The sequence below is a fragment of the Zalophus californianus genome, chromosome X (assembly GCF_009762305.2).
Source record: "Zalophus californianus isolate mZalCal1 chromosome X, mZalCal1.pri.v2, whole genome shotgun sequence".
Classification (NCBI taxonomy): Eukaryota; Metazoa; Chordata; class Mammalia; order Carnivora; family Otariidae; genus Zalophus; species Zalophus californianus.
In genome coordinates, this window is record NC_045612.1 from 38,850,688 (window position 1) to 38,862,258 (window position 11,571).

At 42.5% G+C, this 11,571-nt stretch overlaps 1 protein-coding gene across 3 annotated transcripts; it reads right to left on the reverse strand.

Annotated features, from left to right (window-relative positions):
* Nucleotides 1-1,951: 1,951 nt before the first annotated feature.
* NXT2 (nuclear transport factor 2 like export factor 2) lies at nt 1,952-9,181 on the reverse strand. 3 transcript variants are annotated; one of them, XM_027609544.2, is made up of 5 exons: nt 8,823-9,181; nt 7,759-7,846; nt 6,672-6,758; nt 5,000-5,144; nt 1,952-4,119 (listed from the first exon to the last, which is right to left on the reverse strand). In XM_027609544.2, exons 1-5 carry the CDS (start codon nt 9,119-9,121, stop codon nt 3,938-3,940), a joined length of 801 nt encoding a protein of 266 aa, XP_027465345.2. In that variant the 5' UTR covers nt 9,122-9,181; the 3' UTR covers nt 1,952-3,937. The 3 variants fall into 3 exon arrangements, with proteins under 3 accessions (XP_027465345.2, XP_027465348.1, XP_027465347.1); XM_027609547.2 differs by lacking the exons at nt 7,759-7,846; nt 8,823-9,181 and adding an exon at nt 7,247-7,521; XM_027609546.1 differs by lacking the exons at nt 7,759-7,846; nt 8,823-9,181 and adding an exon at nt 7,230-7,520.
* Between the last annotated feature and the right edge of the window lie 2,390 nt (nt 9,182-11,571).

The following is an 11,571-nucleotide window of genomic DNA, read 5'->3' on the forward strand; positions in this document are numbered from 1 at the left end:
GACCATGCTCATCAGAGGGTTTCTGCCAGAATGCCTTCTCAATGCTCTTCCTGGACACCTGAAATTGGGCGCCTCCTCCCCGTTTCCAGCCTTCATTGCCACACAGGCCTGGAGACTAAACAGTTGCTTTCTTAGCTCTGAACTTTGGGTGCAAGATAAGGAATGGGACTTATTGCAAATACTTTTTGCATGACTTTCTGCAAATACGGCACGCAAATATGAGAGGAGGAAGTTTTTGATCATTTCTAAGTCATGGTGACATGGCTGACACATGGCACCACTTTTCGGAAGCTGCCCGACCCCACCCCCCCACTAGAAAGCGATACTGAAAATTACATGCTTGTTCCTTTTTGTTTTCCAAACTGCTGCTACAGTCCATTAGGAAGTTGGAAAAATCTATACAGCAGGCTGCGATCAGAATTTTCAAAAAAAAGGTAGTACAATGAGATAGAAAGTACCAGAAACTTGCAAGTAGTACACTTGAGGTTTATTTTGGACATAACATTTCGTTTGTCACATGTATGCATCTGTGTGCTGGATTGTGGTATTTTGTACTTCTTATTATATGTTAGAGCAAAGCCTTTGAAAGCCACTGATCTAGAAGATCATACAATCTGAGATGCAGGCTATATCCTAAGACCCTTCATTGGCTATGTTATTCCAACAATATGTTTCCTCTTTTTAGTGCTTCTCTAGGAAGAAAGACTGACTTATATAGCCCACACAGGGTCACTGAGAACTCTTTTGTACAGAAAGCTGCGTTTGGCAAAGAAGGGCACATGTTTATTAATAGAATACAGCAGTTTTGTAGCCAGGTGTTTTGAAGAAATATTTTCATTGTATAGAGCCCAGTGTTAAATCCAAAAGCCAACGATGCCCTACCATTTCCCCCTAGATAGATCTTTATCCTTTATACCATGGGTATCCTTTCTATACCCTGTATTAAACACCACAAATTAGCAAGTGAAGTCCCCTTCTACTGAATTTCCTGCCTCGCTAGTTTCAAGCAAGTCAATCCAGCAATATTCCAGAATAAGAGATCTCATATCTTCTTGCCTTTTTTGGACTGCTTGCTCCTTTTCCAAACACCACATGTACCATTTAACCTCACCGAGATTATCTTTTAGACACATCGTATATTACTGGGTAATTTCCAAAAACCAGGCACACATCAAGACTCCAGTTCACCAAAGCTCATGCATGTTTAAATAAGGTCCATGGCTCTTCCAGCCATATAAAGCTAGTCATACAAATACCTTGATGGAATTTGAATCTTGAGTTAACTAGCCTCCTAGGCTTACAGCTTTTGCCTTCCACTACACCTACAAATTTAGACCTAAGTAGACTCCTAACCATTTTTGTCTAGGCAACTCATCACTGTACTTCATCAATCTCATCTAAGATGCCACTGATTGTGAGACTCACCAGTATTTTTGGTACTACTGAGAAAAGGGGGGAAACGGACAATTCAGCTATGATTTGGCGTCAATTTAGGATCCATGCCAATTTCAGGGATATTAAATTGTGAAAAATAAGTGCATCTGTGAAGAGACGGAAACCGGTAGTTGATTTCAAGGGCTGTTGCCTCTTCTCACCCCCTCTCCAAGTGCCTGGTGACAGATTTTTAAGGTGGAATTGAAATAAATGGGACCCTTCTTTCTGGAAACCAACGGTCTTTTGGCTTAACTGCCTGCTGAATCCAGCATTTCGGCTAAAGTTTCTCAAGGTTAAAATTTCCAGTATTTCACCAGAAACCTCACTGCTACCTCAAACAGGTGATCTCACGAGTGTGAATATTTGATAGGAAAAGAACAAGGTGGGCTAGAGAAAAGACAAAATCCAGGTTGTCAACCACTGTTTTCAACATTCTAATGTGTGTCTTTTTCAATTTAAAAACTTCCTCGAGTCTAAAAAAAAAAAAAAAAAAAAGACCCTAAAACAAGCTTGAGAAAACTTGTCACAAGGCAAATTTTATTTTTTCAAGTTACAAAAATATCATGTCAAAAATACAGTCTTAGTCCATACAAGAGTAGTTCCAGCCATTTGTTCTACAGAGTTTGGAAAAAGCAATATATATAGAAGTCTTATAACATACAATATAACCGCTCAATTCAGTTATTGCTAGTTATGTGCAGCTTTTACTTGAGACCGTTCTCTACAAGGGAAAGGGCAGTGTTCGGGTACTGCCTGTTGCTCAAGGTGTAGGATTAGACGGCCAATCCAAAGTTGGAATGAGCTAGCTTTGAGTAGACTAGAACGTGTAAGTTTTGATCAGTACTACAAGAGAGTGTGGGCTGCATTTTGGTTCCACCCCATTCTCCCATATTTAATTCTATTCTGTTAACACATCAGAAGTAAAATGTGTAGTTTGGGGCGAGAGTAAACGAATTGCTGGTTTTCAAAAATAAGTGATGAGAAACCATAACTTTGAGTTGCGATGGAGAAACGAAGCTGGCACATTTATCTTAAAAACACTGAAACAATAAACACAAGAATGGAGGAAAATTTAAAGTTTAACAACCAAAGCTAGCTTTTTCTCTACAGATTTTGAGATGGAACAGGAATCAACTTGTTCCTTTGAAGCCTAGGAGCTTATGAAAATCTGCTGTCCTGGATTTTCTCTTTAAAAAGACCAAGAGCTAGCCACATGACAGGAACATGCTTTAAAACAGTTCTATTTGCTCAAGAGAAGAACGAATCATCAAATTAAATAATTTTAAGTTCAAATAAGAAAGAAAAGAAAGAAAGAAAATGCAGTTGACAGTGTAAAACACGGAGACCAAATCACTTAACTTTGGGGGATGGGTAACACATAGGAGACTTTTGGCCTGAAGTTCACATGGAAGACTTAGAAGCTAAGAGTGTCCCAAAGAGAAAGCAATGGCTTTGTTTCCCACTTTCCTGTCAGAGCCTGCAGGGTCAGCATTATTACTAACATCTTACCCCCAGAAGTTTTTGAATAAATTTGAGACATAGATTGGTGAAAAGTATGAGGTGCATGGGAAGAACCTTTCAAAAGCGTTCTGTGAACAAAAGTGACACTCAGGACCATTTGGCAAGGATAATTTATGACTTAAATCCTAAAAATAGGCTACATTTTTAGGAGGTAGAAAACAAGTACCAAAAATTTACCATTCGGCCACTCTCCTTAACTTTTGGCCAACCTTGGATCCTCTCCATTTCTCACTCCCCATTCTCCCATTAAAGCTATTACTGCTACTACCATTCGTTACCTAAAGTTATAAACTTGGAGCTGCCAAGAAAAATCTTAAGTAGTTTTGCTTTTAAACCACTGAGTATATCTAATACTCAAGTATCAACTCGGAACGTTTTAGTAGATTAATTCACTCCGTAAGAAAACATGCCTACATAAAACAATTACTTAATACGAAAAAAGACTACTGAACATCTCTACATGCTAATGTGTCAGAGCGGCTATGCAAACCTAAATGAGTAATGTTTTCACTGAACTGATTTGGATAAGCCTTATATTAAAACTTCATTACCAGCATTTACTGAAAAAAGGGATGTGTCTTACTAAAACATTAAGCTACAACAACAAAAAAACTCCACTTCCTCCCAGAGAGTTATGTTGTGCTGATATCCCATAGATAGTATTAGAAAAGGATTTCATTTTTGCAATAGGCTGGGCTCACAGTGCATGTTAATACAGAGACCATGTGTACAATATTACCACAAGAATGTCATTAGTGAAATGTATATAAGGCATGTAAAAAACTAGCATTAAAGCTCGTAAGGGCAACGATCCAAACGGGCAGCTGCTAGAAAAGGTGCTGCTAGGAATAAAAAAGTATTAAAGAAAACAGAGTTTCAGCACATATCAGTTTATAGTGCTTCCACAATAAAATGAACTACTTCACATAAATTTATGTTGCTGGAACTAATGGACCAAACAAAAATGGACTTCTGCCCCCTTTTAACTACTAGCCCAATCTTGGAAACGGAAGCAATCACTTGCGATCTTCCACACGGTGTTGTTAGGAGTCGACTGGGCAGTCAGCAGGAAGTTCTGGTTGAAGTAGTGTTGTTTGTTTCCATCAAACTTCACAGTTCCACTGGTCACAACAAGAACTGTGGTCTGGGCCTGAGTAGCTTGCTCTTTACCCACATAAAAAAAGAGAAGAGGTCACAGTATCTATCTCTAAAGAAGATTTTCAGGCTTAAACGACATTGCTTCTAACTTAGCACATAAAAAAAAAAGCTTCATAAACTTTCTTTACCTTGAGCATGCGTACCCAAAGGCAGAAAACTGAATTATCGTTTCAAAGCATATTAAAATTATTTTCAGTCCAGAAGGAGTTCGGGGACTCCAAAGTTTCAAAATGAAGAGCTTATATCTAGCACACGACATTTGGTTTCCGTATGTATTAATATTTCATTGGGCTTCTAAAAGAGCTTTTTCTTACTTTGCCTTAAGTTATTGTTCTTTTCAAGAACTATGAAAGGGGGAAAAAAAATCACCCTAAACTACTACTTATGACGCTTAGGACCCCACCTAGAGGTCAATCTTACATATCGCACCGATCTACCTTGAATCAAATTCTGTCTTGCCAAATCATTTTTTCCCCATAACAGAATAAATTTCTTCTGTGAAATTTCAGGAGGTTGTAAGATAGTAACATTAACCAGAAACTGTTATAATTTTTCTCTGGAAACATTTCAAGGCACAAAAGGCAGCTGTTTATTCAGGGACAATAGATAATTAGTCCTCTCCCATCAACCAAAAGCACATTGAACCTCAATTTCTCACTCATTTTTAATAAACCATAATCATACTATCCAACAAAACCTACTAGTGGTCCTCTGGAATTAGATGCATCTAAAAGAAGACCAAAACTTTGATCTGACTGAATTTTTCATTTTTAACTTGTTCAAAAAAGTAATTATTTCTATCGCTACAAGTTGCTTGTTACTTTTGGCGGTCAAGCTCAGTGCTCACTAAAGGAAAACAAAAGAAGTTGAAAGAACAGGATCTTACCATGCACTGGTTGGCAATCTAACATATTGACCTGGAACTCACTAGAAGGCAACATCTCAAAAAAATTAGTTAGGGCTTCCAGCCCTGTAACAACATTTCCGTTCCATATTAAAGTGGCCTTGTCCAGATACAGCCTGGTTAGTGCCTTAAGGAGAAAAAAAAGAAAAGAAAGGTAAAGATTTTTGTTTCTGGGGAAGCATTTTATAGAAATGGATCGAAGGATTACAGGTGGCATATAAACACTTCCATAGTTCCACCCCCATCTCCACTCTCCTTGCCCCCTCCCGCTGGAAGATAATGTGAGCAAGGAAGGTGTCTGCCTCATAATCTTGGCTTTAACAGAGATGATTTCACTTCAGCCACAAAAACACTTTGCATCCAAACTGGAAGAGGGTTTTGAAGTTTTGCTTTCTGTTTGTTAAAATGAATTAAATGATTATGAGTTTCATGCACATGCAGCCCCAAACCAGGTTTAGTCTCCCTCCAGTTTTTAATTCTGAGAATTAAAGTTGTCAATCGGGTCCTACCTGGACACTCCAACTCTAGTGCTTACGTACACATGAATCATCGAATGTTTGAACCATTTAATGTCGTATGTGTTAGGAAGAATTTCTTTTACTACTACTCAAACACAGTATTTTGTTCAAAAGAATCACAAGTACTTGCTAGTGCAGAGTCTTTGCTAAGTCATGTACAAGTTAAGGCCCCACATAAGGCAGAATTCAAGAGTTAACCCCTTAGGCACAGGAGTTAGTCACAGGAGGTTAGCATGTCACAGGACAGATTATTTGCTTAATCCTAAAATTTCACTTGGATGAAAAGACCAGCCCCTTATCTTGACTCTGATAATAAAACTATGTTGCCTTTTTTTCTTTGCTACTTTATTTTTGAAAGCAGCAAGACACAATAAACATCCATTGTCAGGTCCCTTGTCAAACATCAGTACCAGAAACTTCTTTTATAGAAATTTTGTGAGATTAACTTCTGTACCTATGGCATAAAGAAAGCTCTCTAAAGCAGTCCTATGCCGATAAGAGACGTAGGCAAGACTCCAGCACATACTGAAACAATTACTTAGAAGACATGACTCAGGGATAAATCACAACAAAAAAGCTGATGACAAGAGAACTTGCTCTGTTGAAAACTAAAAGTATCCAAGCCATGTGGATCCTATTTGTGAGTGCCAACTACAGCTGTGAGCTTTAATCAGAAATTACTAATATAGGAAATTAAAAGAGCAAATCAAGGAACGTTCCCTATAATGTCAGACTCCTTCCCTAGCACTAATGCTTTTTTAAGCATACTGGCTGAATGATGGGATTAAAAAGGGTAACATATTTAAGTAAACATATGTCAAGCCCCATGTCAAAGTGCAGTAAGTTACTTGCCATTTACCACCCTAAAAATAAAATGAGGTTAAGAGAGGTTAGCAGTTTGCCCAAGGTCACAGAGCTAGGTAAATGCAAAGCTGAGATAGGATCCCAGAGCCCACACTTCCATAATATCATACCCATCCTTCTCTAAACAATGCACTTTTTAAAGAACAAGTCCACAGTGATCACTTATGCAAGTCGGATGAATGGCTGGCTAAGAAAAAAACAAAACAAAACAAAACAAACAAAAAAAAAACCCCTGGTACTTAACAAAGAGTAGTAGAGTCTATAATACTCACCCGTCTTCTTTTGTCCATTGTCTCATAGTAAATATTGACAAATTCCTCAGCAGCTCTACATGCCTGATCTACATGAGTCTTAAAATCCTAGGAGAAAAAATTCAGACCTGTACATTACTACCCCTCCAACTCCTAACAAACACAAACCCACCAACAAACACTGAGTATTTATTTCAGTCACTTTGTAGCTCCATACACAGTCCATATTCTTCTATATAAATTTAGACATTATAAAGTTCAGGGCTCAAGAGTTTCCAGTTTTTACATTTTCCCCCATTTTAAAGTACGTTTATTTAGGACATACTCATCCCTCATTAGTGAATTTTTTTCTCATTTCAAATGGGAATTGATAATCTTTACTTGGTAACTGGTGCTGTAAGTACTGTAGGCTTCCAGTATTTTACAAAACATTCACCTTAATAAAAATGATGTGGTCTGAACCTTTAAAAGGGCGGGGGGGTGGAGCGCTGAATCAGAAGTTATGACAAGGAGTTGCTCCGTGGGGAAAAAATAAGAGTACGAAATAAAGGCCAATGAAATACTTGAAAAACTACATACTTAGGAAACTTGCTCACATTACGTAAAAAATTCACCGGCGTTTGCAAAGAATTGCAGAACCGAAGACGAGAAATGCTGCTGGGGTTTTCTCCTGCCGAATGATTAGTAAGTACCTATTCCCCGGCCATTCACTGAGCCCAGCCTATTATTTGAATTAAGAATCCGTTTCATTTCTCTGTCAGGTGACCGAAAGTTATTTGTAGAGGGAAATAAGGGAGAACAAAATAAAAGACCGCAAGCCATAAACAGACGCCAACATTCCCGCCTCTCGCCAGTTCCCATCTCGGGGGTCCTTTCCAGCATCCGAAAGCGACTGCACAGACGCCCGGAGTTGGGGTGGCGGTGGGGGGATAGGTGGGCTACGGACCAAGAGGGGCTACAGAGAGCGAGTCCCGCCCCCGGAGCCCAGCGGGCCCGGCCCTGATTCGCCACTGGACCACGTGACCACCAGCCAGCCCGCCCCAGCGCCCCTCCCCTCAGCTGCCCGAGCCGCGGCGCCCCGGCACCCTGCCGCGGCCCCGGCACTCACCACAGACGTGGCCATGAGCGAGCCCGAAGCAGCCTGTCCTGGCAGTGGCGGCGTCACTACCTCCTCACGTGTCGGGCGCCTTCGGCTGCTGCAGGACCAAATATTTAGGAAGACACCTAAACCCGCCAAACGCCGAATTCTCTACCCGCCCATTCTCTCCCGGAAGTAGCTCGGTCCGTTGTTAAAAGCACCCCGATGTTCCAACCTTAAGTACACCTCCCTTCAGTTCCGACCGTACCCTTCCAACTGCCTCCTGTATTCATTTGTTAGCTATTTATCTACTTCGTTGGGAAGAAAAAAATCCTCGGCTTTCATAAACTAGATACTGTAACCGAAAGTATCCATTTTCCCAGGGACACGGGACAAGCAAAGATCATCTAAACGGCCCAATAGGGGGGCTTCTTTGCTCCAGGAGGCGGGGCCAGGGCTAGCCGAAGACCAATGAGAAACGCGAGGAAAGACCTACTAGATCTGTAGCCTATAGGAAAAAGGGGTGGGTTTTGGCGAAGTATGCAACCACACTGCGCATGACTGGGGGAGAACGGTTTAAAGTTCTGGAATATTCTGGAAGAATCTAGCCTCACTGAATTGAATCCCAACGGTCTCAGTAGCATTCCTAAAATTAATCACAAATCACAGATTTGGTTATCTGCTATTCATAAGTAAAGGCTTATCAAGTTCATTCTAGCACGCACATGCGGTTTTTGTCTCAGACTTCAAATGAAGATTAGTAGACACGGCCATTCACCACCCTCTACAACCTACTAACAGCTAAAATTTTATTGCGTGGTGACCACGAGCAAAGTACTTTTTCTAAGCATTTCAATCCATATTCACTTATTACTTCAATAACACTATGAGGTAATCATCTCCGGTTTATAGCTAAGGCAGAATGTGATTATGTAACCTGTTCAGGGTCACAAACTAGTTAGGGTTCAAGCTCAAGCGACTTAACTACCACTACAACCTGATTTCACTCTCCAGCATCCTTTAATAACTGTTCATCTCAAAGGCACCAACAAATTCTGGGTGGTCAAATCAATTAACTATCTCTATAGTCTTACCACGAATAACTGGTCTGTGGCTCCTCATCAGAATAGTCCCTTCTTCGTTGGTATCTTCCTGAGTCTCTGCCATGAGATGAGTCTCTGCCATGAGACGAGTCTCTGCCATGAGGCCAGTCTCTGCCATGAGGCCAGTCTCTGCCATGAGACGAGTCTCTGCCATGAGGCCAGTCTCTGCCATGAGACGAGTCTCTGCCATGAGGCCAGTCTCTGCCATGAGACGAGTCTCTGCCATGAGGCCAGTCTCTGCCATGAGACCAGTCTCTGCCATGAGGCCAGTCTCTCCTGGACTTACTCATGCTTCAACGATATTCTCCCCCCTCCCCGAGCTCTCCGCCGTTCAGACTAGCTTCAACTGTAAACCTATCCGCTTCCTTCCTTTGCGCCCCTCTTACTGGCGTCACTTCCGGGGGCTGTCTCTTATTTAAAATATCCCTCCTCCCACGTGACTTCAACTGCTACCCATATGAATCTTCAGAACACATCTCCAGCACCCCCCAACTCCAGTTCTGCATATGGAATTTTGCTATGTATGAACACGAGAATGCGCTACAGGCTTCTCAAACTCATAGAGTCCAAAATTTAAACTCATTATTTCCTCTGCATGTCCAATCTTCTGTATTCTTTCAGTTATCTATGCTCGAATTCTTGGAATCTTTATTTTTAGCACCCCCCCATCATCGTAATTCATTTGTTCATTCAAAAAGTAATGAGCTCTTAGTATGGGCTACCACATTATGCAAGGTTCTGGATATAGAGTGGTAAATAAAATAGACATGATTCATATCCTCATAAAGTTCACAGTGTAACGAGAGTGCTAGACAATAAACAAAATATTAATGAACTACAGAGGAATTCCAAGTAACTTGCTCGATTCTGCTCATTTTTTTAAGCAACCTTTCTCTTCCCTCCCTCCCCTCCGATTCTCTCTTCTCCCCCTCCCCTCCGATCCTCTCCTCTCCCCCTCCCCACCCCTCCTTTCCCCGTCCCCACCCTTCTTCTCCCCCCTCCCTTCCACTTCCCTCCCCTCCCTTCCTCATCCCTTCTGCTCTGCTCTGCTCCCCCTCCCTTCTGCTCCCCTCCCCCGTCTCCCTTCCACTCCCTTCCCCTCCCCTTCTCCCCTTCCCTTCTGCTCCCCACCCCCACTCCCCTCCCCTCCCCCCTCCCTTCCACTCTGCTCTCTCCCCCTCCCTTCTGCTCCCCTCCCCTCCCCTTTCTTTCTGCTCCCTCCCCACCCCCCCCCCCCCCCGCTTCCACCTCCCCTCCCCCCTCCCTCCCACTCTGCTTCTTTCCCCTCCCTTCCACCCTCTCCCTTCCACTCTGCTCCCTTCCCCTCCCCTCCCCTTTCTTTCTGCTCCCTTCCCCCCTCCCCGCTTCCGCCTCCCCTCCCCCCTCCCTCCCACTCTGCTTCCTTCCCCTCCCTTCCACCCTCTCCCTTCCACTCTGCTCCCTTCCCCTCCCCTCCCCCTTCCTTCTACTTCCCTCCCCCCTTCCCCTCCCCTCGCTCCCTTCTCCTCCCCTCCCCTCCCTCTCCCTTCTGCTCCACTCCCCTCCCCTCCCGTCCCCCTCCGCTCCCCTCTCCTCTCTTTCTCTCCTCTATACCCAAACGTTATCACTCTTCCTAATTTTCCAAAATTTTCCTAATCTTTAAAGGTTTGGTTTTGGTCTCAATTTGCCTTTCCACACTTCTCTCCCATTATTCACCAACATTGGCAGTTAACTACTAGGGTTTGCCAAAAATGACTCATGTTTACTGCTCTATAGGTGACTGTATTTCTTAATTGAAAGTTCAGAATATGTCTCTGGTGTTTATTATAATTTCATTCAATCCTCAGGACCCCTGGAGAGAGACACATTATTACCTAGATTTTGAAGAATTTAAACTGCAGTTCAAAGAGGTTAAGTAAGTTGGCTAAAATGACACAGCTAGTGGAGCTGGGATTTCAACCCACAGCTGGCTGGTCCCAAAGTCTTTGCTCTTAGACACTCTGCTAGCCATGCATGTGCTTCAGCTATGCCTATTTTGAAGTGTTTATTCCCTACATTTCTACCTGCCCCGAAGGCTGTGACCTGTCCTATGGCCATGATGAGTGTCTATTGGTGGGGGGCAATAGTGCTGGGGACTAGAGGAGTGTTGAGCGTACTGAAAGGGGGACAGATGAGCTAGAGGTTAGAAGACTCTGAGTTTTGCACTGAATGCACAGAATTGTGTGCACTTTTATTGTTGTGCTACAAGGGTGGGAGGCTGGGAAAACAACATTGGAAACAATGTTGTGCTCTGGTTGGTCAGAACAGTGAATTTAAACCCATGAAAACTATGTTTGGGGGGACAAATGGGAACCAGGCGAACCAGACACGGAATTTCTCTTGTGCTAGATAACTGCACAGGTATAAAAAGTGGGGAGATTGAGCAGGAAAGGTGTGAAAGGGCTTTTCTTGCAGCACAGAAGGGCATCCTGGTTAAGCACATTGTCGTTGGCACCAGCACCGGGTTCAAATCCTGGCCATGCCACTGAGTAGCTCTGTGACCTTGGCCAAATTACCTAACCATTCCATGCCTCGGTCTCCCAATTTGTAAAATAGAAATAATAATACTAATGCATGTTTTGTAACATTGTTGTAATGGGCATGCAGTCCCCGCTTGAGGAATGTTATTTTCCCCTACCCGTAGCAGAGATTATGCAGCCAGCTATTTGATAGTATGAAGCGGAGACATATTGGGTTGCTTTGGTGTATTGAGAGGCATCAG

Coding starts and splice junctions, on each gene's coding strand:
- NXT2 (XM_027609544.2), bottom strand. CDS start 9,121: ATGAGTAAGTCCAGGAGAGACTGGCCTCATGGCAGAGACTGGTCTCAT. Junction 5,145..6,671: donor CAATGGACAAAAGAAGACGG/GTGAGTATTATA, acceptor TTTCTCCTTAAG/GCACTAACCAGGCTGTATCT. Junction 4,120..4,999: donor AGATTGCCAACCAGTGCATG/GTAAGATCCTGT, acceptor ATGTGGGTAAAG/AGCAAGCTACTCAGGCCCAG.